Raw genomic sequence first — 16,676 nt, forward strand, 5'->3', positions numbered from 1 at the left:
ACATAAGTGGGGAGTGTGTAGAGAGGATTTTTTTTGTAGTAGTTTCCTTTTTATTCTATTTCAAGGGGGCTCTTATTTTGAAAAGTCAACACCCATCACTTTTATTTTGAAATTAAACTGACCCTGGTTCTCTGAAACATAAGCGAAGCAGTGAGATATCGAAACTAAAAAAGAAAGGAGATAAGATACAGACTGGAGCTTTAATATCACAAATAAATCAATCAATGTACGAATCTCAGTTGTTATAATAGATCCACGGTTGTTGTCGGCGTTGCTCCGCCTTTCATTTGAGTTTTTGTGCGTACGTAAAAACACTGGGCGTAGTGATTTTACGCTGGACGGAGCCGGTAGCTGTCACACAGTGTTGTGTCGCTGATGTCTGGTTACACTCGACATGTAAGCGTCAAATGTGTCTTACGTTAGACTTTCATTATTATTATTATCATCAGGTAGAATAATCGCGGTTTATTTAGATGAAAAAAACGCCCATTTATTTATTTATTTGGACGCTACAACACAAGCATTAGTCACTAACTGGTTATTTTTGCGTTTTTAATCATCTGTAAAAAAAACAACAACCATGCAAAAGGCGTTTCGTCGGTTCCCGTGGTTCACCAACGTCACCATGTACGGATGTCTGTTCGCCGGCGGGGACTTTGTGCACCAGTGGGTCTCGCGCAGGGACACCGTGGACTGGACGCACACCAGGAACGTGGCCGTGGTCGCGTTCAGTTTCCATGGCAACTTCAATTTCTTCTGGATGCGCCTGCTCGAGCGGAAGTTCCCGGGCAACTCCGCCGCGATGGTGATGAGGAAGCTGCTGCTGGACCAGACCACTGCAGCGCCGCTGGCCACCAGTGTTTTCTACACAGGTCAGTGTGTGTGTGTGTGTGTGGACACCGTGTGTGTGTGTGTGGACAGTAAACGGTTAACTCAGCTCTTACACATATCACATATCTGTCAATTTGTAACGTGACCCCTCGTGTGCCCTCGCGCGACCCCGGTCACGTGGTGTAACTATCAGCTGTTGTTCATTGTGTGACCACAAACCAACAAACCTTGACCAACAGAGGTCACATGAAAGACACGTTTTTTATAAAAAGTTACAGGCAGGGTGTGTACCTAATAAAGTCTGTATACATATACATATATATATATACATATACATATACATATACATATATATGTATATATATATGTATACATATATGTGTATACATATATATATACACGTTACATATATTCTTCTTATGAGGTTGCGTTCTTTTGATCAGACTGTATCCAGGACACTTGGAGCTGCACGGTGCAGGGAACAGCAGAAGCTGTGTTGTGTTATTTGTACTTTAATCCACCTCTGAAACTTGGTCTAAGTTTTTCCATATATTAACTTAGAGAGATATCTATATTTACATGTAGATATATACACACACACACACAAATATATATATATATATATATACACACATCCCCCCCCACACACACACATAATACTTCCACTTAATATTATAATTCCTTCATGTCACCCAGGTGTCAGTCTCCTGGAGGGCAAGGAGGACATCTTTGAAGACTGGAGAGCAAAATTCCTCAATACATACAAGGTGAGCAGCAGCAGCATTATTATCTTCAACCTCTTGTCACTAAAATGTACCACCGACTGAGCCGTGATGAACATGTGACACGTTCCATATAATATATAACAGCAAAATGACTCGAGTTAAACAAAAGCTTTGTGTCGCTTCTGCTTTCTCTGACACTTGGAGCTGCACGGTGCAGGGAACAGCAGCAGCTGTGTTGTGTTTTTTGTACTTTAATCCACCTCTGAAACTTGGTCGAAGTTTTTCCATATATTAACTTATTTAAATGAAGTTATATTTTGTCTTAATAGGGACTAATTTAAACAATATCCCAATTCGATTACAGGGACTCCCCTCGGACACCGTCTGGGAGTTGTTAGTTTCTAACTCTGTACACGAATCAACCAGATCCTTAAAGTGCTAGTGCTTATAAATTGGGTGAATTTGTTGGTTTTCTGTAAGAGGGTTTCTATACAGTTTGGTTTTTAAAGTTTAAAACTGGTGTCTTTCTGTTTGTCTCTCGCTCTCTGTGCAGACGGGGCTGATGTTCTGGCCATTCATGCAGGTAAACATTAACATCCCCGCGGTCAATAAATGACCGTTCTTGACGTTTGGTGAGCTATCTGCTGTGAGGAAAATCTGACGAAACATGACGCGTTCTGAGAAAGGCATGCACTGACGCCCCAATCTCTATCTGTGTCCCGCAGTTCCTGAACTTTGCCCTGGTGCCTCTGTACGTGCGGACCACTTTCACCGGCTGCTGCGCCTTCGTCTGGGCCATCTTCCTGTGCTTCTCGCAGCAGAGCGGCGATGGCACGGCCGCGGCCGCTCTGGCCTGGATCCTCTCCCCGAAGGAGAAACAACCCGAGCGCTCAGAGGAGGACGCTGAGGTCAAGGTAGAGGCTCTGAAAGGTGGAGCAGAAGCGTCTAAATCTGCTCAGAAGTGAAAACTGTACTGATTTTAATGTAGGGACTAACTAAAAAAAAGTCGGTGGTCGATGATGCACCAGCAGTGGCACGGGTCGAGTTTAAGATCCTACTGGGATTAGATTAAAAGTGGTTGTTTGGGAATGTATTTATGTAAATTATAATGATGTGACATATGCAACTAGAGTTTAAAAGGGGTACTGCAATCCAGGATAAAAATACTGGAGAGCATTGTCCCGCCTCGTCTTCCTCCCCAGAGACACCAGATTAGGGCTGGGATTAGACAAGATAGTCCTTTATTAGAGCCACAACATGGTACATTGACTATGTTACAGCAGCTAAGGCACTTTAAAGGTGCATTGTGTAATAAATCTAAAGCAACTGGCCGTAAAATCCTCCTAATATGTCACAGAGACTCAGGAATAATGTTCATATAACAAACTGAACTCGCCAACAACAACAGTACAGACAAAATATTTGCATTTAAAAAAAAATATTTTGCAGACTGCAAATCATGTTTTGGCATGTGGCGCCACCTACCACAGTCTACCAATCATTGCAGTCAGTAGAGTCTCAGCTGCCGAGCAACCACGGGTTGCCAGTTACGTCAGAAAACGAAACCTGAAAGACCTCGGTATTTTGAACTTGAATGTAGTAACTGTTTTTGGCCACATTCTTACATATGGCACCTTTAAAGTAAAAGTCGTAGACCTCACATCTATGACTATACAATGTCACGTAATTTGAAGTACTTTTGATCTATAAAATATTCAGATATAAGAGTGTACAGTTGATGTTCTAGAGTCCTCTGATTCTACCACTAAATGAAAACAGCTGTGGTTAACAACTACACAGAGAGGCAGCTAACTGCTACAGCCATGAGATGTTTACTTTCATTCAACACGGGCCAAATAAACGTGACGGACAGACAAATGTGTCTCTGTTTAGCAGGAGTGCTTTGACTGTTCTGTGCAGCAGCTGCAGAGCCTCGTCTCTGACAGCTGTCCACTCCGGTACAGGAAGTGCCAAATACACATCGCTTCAATACCGATAATCACACGTATTACGTCATAAATATGTTTATTATTAGGTTGTTTTTTTTTGTATGCATAAGGACCATAATGAACCCACAGTTTTACATCTATTCACATTTTAATACTGTGCTGTGTTTGTTTGAGACATTCGTTTACTTGAACGTGGAACATGGTTCCTGACTTTCTATACATTCACTTTTTTTATTTAAAATAACAGTTTGCTGCTAATAAAAAAAACATTGTTTTACTGCTGTGTGAAAGTGTGACATTAGCAGCACCAAGGGCTTAAACATGGAGGTCAATTTTAGCTCAGTGTATAAACTCTTATAGTCTCGTCTTCTCAGGTAGATCATTCACATTCAAACGTTCACAATTTGTACATTTTTCACTTGCATTTATTGTAGTTTTTTCTGCAACTAAACTATCACTGTATAATAATAATACATCACTGTACAGTACTTTAATATTATTGTCGTATCAGAGTTCCTCTTTCTCGTTAATTGACCGCCTGATTATTTTCATCTGCTGTAGATATTGTAAATTAAAGGTCAATTCATTTAAATATCATGTGTTGTTATGTGTGTTCATTAATTGACATCTGTTTTTAACGCAGTCACATCTAATCTTACAAGGCTAGTGTTCCACTAAAGGGCCGGTTTACACTGTGCGATTTTTGGCTAATTTTGAGACGATTTTTGACTATTTTTGCGATCGGCTTAGGCTACGTTAAAGTGACGACGGTCTGAACAAAAGACGCAAAAGTGGCGACGTAAACGGATCCGAGTAGAGATCTGAGCACGAAAGGCACTTCCGATAAAATATTTTGTCATTTTTACCCGCGAGCATCTTCGTGTAAAAAGGGCCTTAATCGTGCGTTTGTGCATCATGTAGCGTACATGAGATAAGGAGCGTCTTTGAAGTTACGATGATCGCAACAACGGGGGAAAAAAAGTGACGTTTTTGTTCATGATATCTGTTAAAAAAAAGCAGAATAAAAGCACAAAATGGCGCAAATTGCCAACGCAGTGCATTACTCCGTCGTAACATTCTCAGTGAGTGCACGTCTCTGCACTTCCTGGTTCTTCTTCTTCCGGTTAGTTCCGGATACGTGAGTCCGATATGTCGTACAGTTGAAAACATCGTACAGTGTATATGCCCAGCATAACAGACAGTGGGGGGAAGGTCTTTTTTCTGGTTAAATAGAATAATATTTAACCATCACAATGACCCCAACGCTGTTAAATTAGGATAAAAATATCCAGCATAATTCCACTTTAATGAAGTGTCTGCCATTTTGACTTGACCTTTGACCTCAGCAGAGATTCACCCCATAAACTATAAACTTTTGTTGCCTGCACAAAAGCATCCATTTCTTTCATCTCCAACGTCACCCTGACGTCACTGGGAGTCTCCTCCCTCCTTAATGTCCTCTCTCACAGTGCGCATGCGTCCTGCATCCTCTCTCCTCTCCACATCTCCACACGTCTGACTTGGATAAAAGCTTGAATAAAGATGCTCAACGCCTCGGGGTCGCTGGAGCCTTGTCACCGGGTGAAATAGAGTAGCGCGCGCGCACGCACAACACGCACACACGCGCACACACACACTGAGAGGAGCCGTGTGCATTTTTTAGCTGCAGGACTCTCCTCTTCTTCCTCTTCCTTCTCTTCCTCCTCCCGTTTTCTGATCTCTCACCGACATGGAAATGAAGAAATCCATTTCGGACAGCGAGCGCGCGCTCCGGAGCTACGGCGCCGTGTCGGAAACGGCGTGGACCACGGACAAAGGTGAGCGCGCGCAGCATAGCGCGTATTTATATGGATGTGTACATATTTACATCATGTGGGATAAGTGTTCGGGGTGTCAAGCATGTGTTTGACCCTGTGGAAACCGGCGGCGCTGAAGCGGTTAACGCGTGACTCAGAACGGTTTGGGGTGTTATCATCATCAGCAGCATCAGTGGAGGCAAAGGGCCCGTTATTTACCCCGAGACAGTGTGGACTGGACACGGAGCCAAAAGCGCAAAAAGCGCAGCCCTTTTCCAAACTTGTGCGGTATTTTTTTTGGCTGAGATTTGCGCCGCTGCCTGACGCAGAGGCACGAGGAGGAGACTCATTCAGACTATATTCAGACACAGATAATCAACACACAACAGATAAAGGGTTTTTTGTTGTTGTTGTTTCCACACAGAGAGTAAACAAACTAACATGCACATGTTTCTTCAGTTGGATTAAAAAGGCTTTAAAGCACCAGTACGTAACATTTAGTACGGTTTACTGGCTGAAATTCTACCCGTACGTATGATCTGGGAGGAATTATGAGCCAGCGGGCGCAAAACTTGTGCCGTGTCGGCACATTTCCCGTCCTTGAATGTGAGGGAATCTGTGCTTGAAAAGTCCTTGAATTTTATGTCAACCAATGACCTAATAATAAGATTGATTGGCCCGAGACAGACATCATATAACTTAAAGGTGCATTATGTAATAAATCTAAAGCAACTGGCCATAAAATCCTCCTAATATGTCACAGAGACTCAGGAATAATGTTCATATAACAAACTGAACTCTCCAACAACAACAGTACAGACAAAATATTTGCATTAAAAAAAAATATTTTGCAGACTGTCAGACTGTCATTTCTGTCAACTGACAGAAATCATGTTTTGGCATGTGGCGCCACCTACCGCCGTCTACCAATCATTGCAGTCAGTAGAGTCTCAGCTGCCAAGCAACCATGGGTTGCCAGTTTACGTCAGAAAACCAAACCTAAAAGACCTCGGCATTTTGAATTTGAATGTAGTGACCGTTTTTTTGGCCACATTCTTACATATGGCACCTTTAACCTTCGATAACACAGCGTCGAACCCTTATAAAGACATCCCATAATAACCAGTGTTATTTGACAGAGGGGCCCCTTTCAAATATAAGGAGTAAGTAACATAACTAAGGATTATTTGGCTTCAGGAATCCTCCGTCTCACCATCAGATGTCGCTAAATCTTACACACCGCACCTTTAGTTGACATCACAACAAGCTGTAAACACAATTATTTGTACAATTGTCTAAAAGAAGCAAAGCGACTTGAGTAGAGAGTGACAGCATCGTGGAATACTGAGAATTTGAGCTGACGCAGAGCCTCAGTGAGCTCACATCCAGGTCATCGGCTTCAATCAATACTCAGTCCTGATATTTGAGAGACAGTTTAAAGGATTTTATATTCTGCACTCGAGTCGAGGAGCATTAATTGAACCGACTTTCATAAGTACAGAAGTCAGAATAGAACGCAGAGGTTATTTTTAGACACACGTTTCATTCCCTCTCCCCTGTGTGTGTGTGTGTGTGTGTGTGTGTGTGTGTGTGTGTGTGTGTGTGTGTGTGTGTGTGTGTGTGTTCCACAACTAGAAAACAAGACAAGAGGTAAAAAGATGGCAAAACCTCAAATGTGTTTTCTTTGCACTTTGTTTTTCCTGCTTACAGTATTTTTTTTTTTTTTTTGAAGAGGAGGCGGGAAGTTCAGAGGCATCATCATCATCATCAATGTGTGTGTGTGTGTGTGTGTTTGCACAGCATTAGACGTCAAACACACGCTCCCACGCCCTCCCAAGCATCAAAGCTGTTTTTCTACGTGTGTGTGTGTGTGTGTGTGTGTGTGTGTGTGTGTGTGTGTGTGTGTGATGCTGTCATGTTGCCAGTTTTAATACTGGACTTGGTCTAAAGAGTGTGTGCAAAGTCAAATAAGAAAGGATGGAGAGTGCGTTTGCTGTTTGAATCGGTGTCTGCCCGAAAAACGCGTCAACTTTAGCGATGCTCGAAACACCCCCCCCCCCCTTCCTCCTGTGCAGACTTGTGTCTGCTGTGGTGAGTCAGCTCAGCAAAAGTACCACAAACACAGACTGCAGTTTGTGCTGCAGCAGTGGGATGAAGAGCTGAGGAGCACTTGTATACGTGCGTTTGAGTTATATAGATTTAAATAGTTTGTTTACGCTGAGCTTTTTTTAGGCTTGTGCACTCGGCGTTTTGTACAAAGGAGCGTATACGACAATCGCTATGGGTCTGATTCTTGTTTAAGGATCAAAAGACGACTAGAACACACAACGTCAGGTAACACATATGACACAGTCGCATACTAGCCCTTTATTAGTAAATATTAAGCACGTATTAACACCTTATTCTACATGACCTCATTCTAACTCATGAATTAAGATTTTTCCGACATATTCTGCAAACTGCACATTATTTTTCGTGAATTCAAAGGTTGGTTTAATACTTACATGGAAAAGGAGACCAATAAACCCTCAGGCAAAGGGCTGAATCCTTAAGGACAAAACCGGGTCGCACACTAGCAACTATTAAAAGGAAGAAAAACAAAACAAAAAATACTGCTTAAATACACAAGAGAAGGAGGGTTAACAGGACACAGGTGTGGCTAATTAGGGCGGGGCAAATGATCAGCACAGGTGTGGAAGATGCAAGAAATTAGAGGGTTTTTTTGGTGCTTTTCCACAACACGGTCCCTGCACGACTCGCCCCACCTTTGCATTAGCGACAGTACCTGCTACTTTTTTTAGTACCTGCTCTGACGAGGTTCCAAGCGAACTGAGCCGATACTAAAACGTGGCATCGTCAGACTGCTGATTGGTCAGTGGGAGGGTGTCGTCACCGGAAGAGTCACGAGCGGGACGTCCGACAAGAATCAAATGCCGGACTGTAGATCAGTTAAAAAAAAAGACTTGAAAACCTTAAAAACGTGCGTTAATCTCCAACATTTAGCAGCAAAATGTCTCTAATCTCAATATTTAGCGTCGGTCCCAACTCGACTGGCCTCTGCACGGCATGTTTTTTTTGCTTTTCCATTAGTGATAGAACCTGGAAGCTGAGCCGATACTATACGTGACGAACTGTAGATCAGTTAAAAAGACTTAAATATCCTGAAAACGTGCGTTAATCGCCAACATTTAGCAAAGGAAATGTCTTAAAATCTCAATATTAGCGACATGCATACAGGAAGTTATGGCCAAATCTTTTTAAACGAACTGATTCTAATGATTCAGTTACACTGAAAAAAACTAGTTTTGTGTGTTTGTGTCGCGTATATAAAACTAAATCACTGTTGTGATGGCCCCGCCCACGTTGAGGCGGTACTGTATTGTAATGGAAAACCAACCAAACCCTGTAGCGCTGAGGCGAGTCATGCCAGGACCATGTAGTGGAAAAGCGGCAACAGTTCTGATGACAAAATAAAACATGAAATCGATAAAAAATGCAGTGGGAATAATACACAAATCCTTATATGGACATCCTGGGGGATCCTGTATGTTTATAAGTCTTCAGGCTTTACAAAATTGCCTTCTTATGTGTTGTTGAGACAAATTATCACATATTTAGTAGTGATAATTGTGCAGAAGTCACAAAATAGACCCTTTTTCTATTTTTGTGACGTTTTTCCAATTTCTTTTGTCTTATAGTCTCTGTATATACGTTTAAAGCAGCCTAAAAGCTCTGTGTTCTCAGGATTAAACATTTTCAGTGGAAGTGGATTATAAAAAAAACAAAAAACAAAAAATTAATTGACCCTTATTCTGACTAATTTAATGTTAAACTGTGCATAATGTTCACTATACAGTGTGAGATGCTGGTCCGGGGTCAGTTCTGATGCGGCAGCATTAGCAGTGGTCAGAGCATCGATCAGACCGTGGTGTCTGAGAGTTTTGAGGTCTGTGGTCCAGCTCAGGTGGAAACCACTGATCCACATCAGCAAGAAAACACACTCCACTTTCTTAATACATTATATTTCAGGAAGAAAAACAACAACTATTTTCTCACCATCGCTGATTGAAGCCTGTGTTCCCGTGATGCAGCTGTGACCAGAATCTTCAAAAATCACATACAGTACACGCTGCTTTCTGTCTGAACACTGTGTGCTCGGCTGCTGTCAAACCAACACATCAGAGGCGACAGGCACAGCCAAAAAGTGGACATTTTCAAATATTATAAGTGCCAGAATTAAAAAAAATGGCCTGAATAAATTAGAAGTCTTATGTAATTGTAAGAGGAAGCTCTTATTTTTCGAAAACACAACTTAAATAGAGCTCAGTCGTTCTTTTACAGTTTCAGCTCTTAAAGAACACAAGCTGCTATACATTACTATATTTGTATATAGTGTTTTTCAGGAAATAACCTCAAATATTTGTCTATTTTAGGTCTAGAAAATACAAGAGAGTGCAACATTAAATTGCTCGTTTCCCAGGTTTTACAATGCCCGTGTGGTCTTGTGTTGTGACCTAATAAAGTTATGCTTAATATAATATAAAATAATATATAATATAATATATAGTTATGAATAAGAAGACAAAGAAACAAATGCCTGAAAAAAACTTGTGGCCCAGAATTGAACAAAAACATCATACTATACTATGTTGTCTAAAATTTGACATTTAATTTGACAAAAAAAAGTCATACTATAGTATGTCGTCCAAAGTGTGACCATTTTTTTGAAAACAATAAAATTTGGCCCCAAATTTGACAAAAACCTTCTACTATATTATGTCGTCCCAGATTTGCCAATTTTTTTGAAAAAAAAAATGTTGGTCCAAAATTTGACAATTTCTTGGAAAAAATGTTTTTGGCCCACGTGTATAATGTTAAAGAAAAATTCACAAGCACAATTATACATTTTTATATAGTGTTTTTTCAGGCAATATCCCCCAAAACAAGACATATTTGTCAATTTTAGGTCTGTAAAAAGCAGAAAAACAAGAAAATACAAGAGAGTCCAACAGTAATTTGATTGTGATCTGAGAGACCCAGAAGGACCTCAACTATAAACTTGTTCTCCTCTGATCGCTTGCGTATAATAGTTGGAGTTGTCCGTTATAAACCACTGACTAAGCTTTAGATGTTTGAGCAGAGTTCAGAGCAGAGCTGTCCTTGTGGTCTCATTAAAATAAGAGTTTAGATGTGAGTTTAAAGCCTCCCGTTTCCCCTCCTGACTCTTTAATTCCTCCTTATTAATTACTGCCGTCTGTGTGTGTGTGTGTGTGTGTGTGTGTGTGTGTGTGTGTGTGTGTGTGTGTGTGTGTCAGGTCACTCAGATGTGTCCATGGCAGAGAGCACCATGTCTCCAGAGGAGATCGAAGTGGAGATGACCCGCATCCAGCGCCTGAGGGAGGTCCTGGTGCGCCGGGAGTCGGAGCTGCGCTTCATGTGAGTCTTTTTTTTTTTTTATGTGTGCGTTTGTGTAACGCAATGTGACGTTTGACACACACACACAGCGGTGTCACAGCAATCCCTGCTGCCTGCCGCCATCATCATCCTTGAGCAGATAATGAAGTCCCAACCCTGTTGCCATGACTCTGTGATGACGCACTGTGAAGGCGCACGAGTGTTTTGTCTCTTTGTGACGTGGAGTGGACAGTTCTGACAGTTCAGTCCAATCCGTCCACCGGAGCTTGTCGACGGGTCATTTGTCTCCTTATCAATAATAGCTTCAAGGTTTTTATCTCCTCAGTCTGATCCCAGAAACCACTGAAACATCACAGCTGCCTTAAATCTACGGCCTGCGGGCCAATCACGGCCCTCGGGGAGATGTTGTATGGCCTGCAGCTTAGTTTTTATAATGTATTATCTATTGAATCGACAGCTGTTTTTCTTTTCATTTTTTTTCACTCCTGCGCAGCTTAGATTTCCATTTAAAAATGATAATTATGGGCAACTGGGCCTCTATACACATATGTACATAGTCCATTAAAAACCAGACGTTTGCAGCTAGAATAGTCGTTTACCACATTAACAATGTACAGAGTGTATTTCTGATTCATTTAATGTGCCCATATTATGCAAAATCAACTTTTTAATCATTTAAATCCTTATATTTGGGACTCTGGAGTGTGAAAAAAAGATGACTCACTCATGTTTTTGTGGTCCTCCTCTGTCTAAGTGCGGGAGATAAAACACGCGATGTTGACTTCCGCGCTCATTGGGCTAAGTTCCTGGAACTCCTGGAAAGGCGAAGGCAACGGCATCTGAAAACCGCGAAAAAAGTCAGCGAAAAGTTATATTCTTGGCTCCACGGTGCAGCACAGAGTTCTACACAAACTTCCAGCCTCAGAGGATTCATCTGTCCAGTGGATACATGTTATATATGACGACAATGTGCCTGCTAGAGCTGCTAAATGATCACATTTGCAAATGCTAACTCCTGTTAGCTCCCAGTAGCCTCTGTGGCTGATGTCATTTACTGTCCCTTAAAGTTTCATTTTACTTTTTTTTAAGGTGGACCTTTAAGGTGGACCTAAAGAGATACTACTAAACAGAGCTTTCTGAACAGGGCTGTTTTGACAGGCTGATTGAACTGCTATGGTGCTTCATGCTTATGGTATTTTGACCAAAACATTAGGACACCAGACAACTAGGTTAACTGGGAGAAATAGGCTATAATATGGGAAAAAAGTGCTTTTCCTTCAAAAATAAGGACATTTCTAAGTGAGCCCAAACTTTTGAACGGTAGTGTATCAGGATATTTATATGTCATTGCTCTTATAAATGACTCACCACAATATCAAAAATGAACAGTGTGTGTTTCATGGCTTCATTCCCCTCCTCACATCTGCACTGTGACAGTTGCTGTGTGGGACGAGACTTGTGCGACTCTCTGTTTATAACGTCGTCGTCGTCGGCTCGCACGCCCACTGAAATGGCTTCATCTGCGCTCTGCGTGACTCAAGACGAGCATGAAAACGCGCGCGTTGACGAGCAGATGGAGAGTCAGAGTGCAGAAGCTGCTGGAATCCACAGATATAGCACGGAGACTGTGAAACGCAAGGCAGCACGAGGGGAGGAGGAGGTGGAGGGAGGGAGGGAGGGAGGCTGTGGATGAGTCATGGACGTGATCCGTCACAGGGAGAATTAAAGCTGTGGTGGCTGTCACTGCTCTGCAGAGACGGAGAGAGGGAGGTGTCAGGGCTGCAGGAGGTCAGAGAGCAGAGCAGATCGACTTCTCCTGATTTATGACACTGCATACGTCACAGGCCAGGTTGTTTTTTTTTTGGACGAGAAATGGTTTTTGATAAGTGAGTTTTCTGTTCCATCTGTTTTTTTTCCCCCTCTATGTGATGCAACTGAAAAACTCTAACGACATCATTTCAGTTTTAAAGTGGAAGCAGCTCATCTAATCTGATAGAAACCAGTGGTTTTACTCTATGTCTCTGTCACTTCTTCAGGATGGATGACATCCAGCTCTGCAAAGACATCATGAGTTTAAAGCAGGATCTGAGGCAGATTGTCGCTGTACCAGGTACACACACACACACACACACACACACACATCTACATGTCTTTTTCACATTGTGGGGACCCACATCCGGGACACGTCATAATGTCCCCACAAGGAAAAATGTCCCTACAAAAAAGGTGTTTTGCCAGAAGGTGTATATTGTGGGGACACACACACTATACCATGGTATATGTCTATACCACGGACCACATTCGGGACCGGGCATAATGTCCCCACAAAAAAGGTGTTTGCCAGAATGTGGTCCACACAAGCATAGAAAGACGAGAGCATACACACACGCACGTCTTTATCACATTGTGGGGACCACGGTCGGGACCGGGCATAATGTCCCCACAAGGAAATAAGTCCACACAAAAAGGTGTTTTGCCAAGGGGGTGGTCCACACATGTATAGAAAGACGAGAGCACACACACACACCTACATGTTTGTAGCACATTGTGGGGACCACGCATAATGTCCCCACAAAAAGGCGTTTTGCCAGGGTGTGGTCCCCAGCAGCATAGAAAGATGAGAACACACAGACACACACACACACACACACATACGTTTGTAGCACATTGTGGGGACCACGTTTGAGACCGGGCATAATGTCCCCACAATGAAAAATGTCCCCATAAATAAGATGTTTTGCCAGGGCGTGGTCCACACAAGCATAGAAAGACGAGAGCGCACACACATACGTTTGTAGCACATTGTGGGGACCACGTTCAGGACCGGGCATAATGTCCCCATAAGAAAAAAATGTCCCCACAATAAAGGTGGTTTTCCAGGGGGTGGTCCACATAGAAAGACAAGAACAAACACACACACGCACGCACACAGGAAATAAACTGCTCACATTATGATCCTCTGACTCATTTTGCAACTCCATTGATGAATAAAAGTGTGACTTTAAACGGTTGTGTATATGTGACATACTGTATAGTATCAGAGGTCTATGTTGTTTTTTTTATATGCAATCTATGATACTGACTCATTGCGTGGAAATAAAACTAAAAAACTAAAATAAAATAGCAGTAAATACCTCTCGTGGAGACGATAGATGAATATCCGGTTTCTCTAGATCAGCAATTCCAAAAACGTGGGTCGTGTCAGGACTGCAGGTGGGCTGTGAAAGGAAATAAATAAGAATAAATAAATATGTTTTATAATTAAGTTTTAAGTTGCTGGAATAACAGGAATAACACAAAGCCATCACGTTTAAATGTGTAATGTGTTATTCTCACACACTGAGCAACACAAACAACCCCTGGTTGACATTCCCATCACTGGAGGTTCTGGCATCCCATTACTTCACACTCAGTACAATGTGTGTCCATATGTCTTTCTCCCCCTGAGGGGATTCACACTGGAGCTCCATTTTACATCCAGACGAGTGAAAAGAGCTGATGTTTGCAGTCACAAGCTGTTTCTGTGACTGTGTGTGTGTGTGTTTGGTCTTTTTATATCTTTTTACATCCGTGTCTGACTGCGCTGTGGAGCGTGAAGGCTGCAGGAGGCAGAGTGGACGCTCCGTTTGCGCGAATTTAAAACGTCTTCTCTAAATAACGAGCCAAAGACGAAGAGCTTTTTCTGGCGTTCTGTGCATGAATAAGTCAGCGTCTTATTTTCTTATAAATTACACATGAGTGGGAACAACGAAGCGTCTGTTTGTGGCTTGACTCAACCGGCCGTCTGTTTCTCAACGGACCGTCGCAGACTTTATTATGATTGAGAATCTGTTACTAAATTATATTCTTTTGATAATTAAATCACAACTTCTTAAATGTGATATTTTCAGTATTTCTGTTGCTCCATTTAACAAAGAAATCATTAAAACTGAATAATTAGCTATAATATTACTATAATAGAGCCTGAATTCATGGTTTACACAAGTAAAATATTGACTGATCAAATATAACCATTGAATAACAGCAATTGAAACTCAAAATTGGTCAAATTAAATGAATAAACAAACAAAACAAAACTCTCTTAAAGTGAATAATTAGTAACCGACTCATTTCATGATTTTGTTTCCCGCCAGAGAAAGAAAAGACAAAGAAGAACAAGCAGCGAGAAGAGGAGCTGATCCTGAAGATCCACAAACTGGTGCAGAAGAGAGATTTCCTGGTGGACGACGCAGAGGTGGAGAGATTAAGGTGGGACGACACGACAGGAAGGAGAATTATTAGATTAAATCTGTGTGTGTGTGTGTGTGGGGGGGGAATGTGGACATGAATTAAGACCAGGGACAGTGTGTGTGTGTGTGACATGAGGATAAGATTCAGGATATCAAGTGATGGAAATAATCAATAATTGAGTACAATCAATCAATGTTATTTTTACGTCCCTCTAAGTCACTATATAGTTTTTAATGTAGATATATACGTATATACACGTATATGTGTGTATATATATATATGCACATATTCACACATACACACATATATATACACACACACATATACATATAGACACATATATGTATGTAAATATATATGTATGTTTGTGTATATATATATATATATATGTACACACATACATATATATATATGTATATATATATATGCACATACACATACATATAGATATACATATATATGAAGTGATTTATTGACAAAGGTGTCATGGTTTGTTTACCTCAGGGAGCGAGAGGAGGACAAGGAGATGGCCGAGTTTCTCACGCTGAAGCTGCTGCCTCTGGAGATGAAGCTCAAAGCTGCACAAAGTGAGCAGGAGATTTAACAAACAAACACACAAACAAACGTTCAAAGTGTCTCATTATGTGATATCTTGTGATAACTTTCCTCCAAAAGATCCTCCAAAGCCCAAGAGACAGATCCTGGAGCCGCCGCCCAACAAGCCGTCCATCACCAAGTCAGGAGTGGCCATCATTAAGGACTGCTGCGGCGCCACGCAGTGTGTCGTCATGTAACCGGGGACAACCACGAGTGCATCACATCACATCACTTGACATACATCACTTCCTGTCACTCAGAGAACCCCCAGTTTAGCTCAGATCATAGTTTTGGATTTTTCTTTAGGTTTAGTTTTTACTCAGTTTTGACTTTTTGTTTTTAAAATGAGTCGTTCGTTTTAAAACTTAACTTTTTACTAGTGTTTTTTTCCAATTTTAGTTTTTGTTAATTTTCGTTTAACTATAACAACCTTGCTCAGGAGGAGTCAGGTTTGTAATTAAAGCAGTTTATGGTACAAAGAGCAAACACGACATTTGGAAACTGGTTCATCATCCCCAACTATAAGGATAATAATAATAATAATTAGGAAGACACCGAATACAAGAGTTCACGTATGTCCGAGAATCACAAGCACAATATCCACCAAAGAAATCGTAGTGTAACATCTGGGCGTCTCTGTCTGACAGGAACAAAACAAATGTGCATCCTCATCTCCAACACGTCACGTCTGATCTTTTAAATCACAACAAAAACTACGTTCACGTAAGTTTTTCTCACGCTTCGCCCGGTGGAAGGGACCACGTGGTTTAAGACAAAACAACATGGCTGCCAGATGTCATCGTGAACAATGTAAACTGTGGTGGAAGCGTTTGGGTCCCACTCCGAGGCGATGACTTTAAACAACCTGTGGCCAACGTCAGTGTTACAGACAATAATATAAACTTAAAAAGATCATTTTTGTATCGCTTCATTCAACACGTGTACAAACTTTTACATTACTCCCTGTAAAAGGCCTATTATAGCAACGGTAATGCAAGACCTCATATGAGCCATTTTTCTAGCAGTGTTTCCACTCGTAACGCTTTAACCACCCATTTAAATACACGTGGGGAGATGATTATTATATTTTTTAATTCATTAGTCAATTTAAAAGGTCCAGTGTGTAAGAATTA

General features: G+C 41.5%; 2 protein-coding genes across 2 annotated transcripts; both read left to right on the forward strand.

The window, feature by feature from the left end:
* Window positions 1-580: 580 nt before the first annotated feature.
* Window positions 581-2,521, forward strand: LOC310940650 (mpv17-like protein; the record flags this gene model as incomplete). Its single annotated transcript, XM_083905639.1, has 4 exons — window positions 581-872; window positions 1,528-1,598; window positions 2,110-2,139; window positions 2,282-2,521. The coding sequence occupies 4 exons, from the start codon at window positions 581-583 to the stop codon at window positions 2,519-2,521; spliced, it is 633 nt and encodes a 210-aa protein (XP_083761765.1).
* Window positions 2,522-5,212: 2,691 nt separating this feature from the next.
* On the forward strand, window positions 5,213-15,740 carry bmerb1 (bMERB domain containing 1; the record flags this gene model as incomplete). The annotated part of the gene is made up of 6 exons (XM_083905773.1): window positions 5,213-5,322; window positions 10,617-10,737; window positions 12,753-12,826; window positions 14,850-14,964; window positions 15,451-15,533; window positions 15,622-15,740. The coding sequence occupies exons 1-6, from the start codon at window positions 5,235-5,237 to the stop codon at window positions 15,738-15,740; spliced, it is 600 nt and encodes a 199-aa protein (XP_083761899.1). The 5' UTR covers window positions 5,213-5,234.
* Between the last annotated feature and the right edge of the window lie 936 nt (window positions 15,741-16,676).

Source organism: Microchirus variegatus, assembly GCF_963457635.1.
Source record: "Microchirus variegatus genome assembly, chromosome: 19".
Taxonomy (NCBI): Eukaryota; Metazoa; Chordata; class Actinopteri; order Pleuronectiformes; family Soleidae; genus Microchirus; species Microchirus variegatus.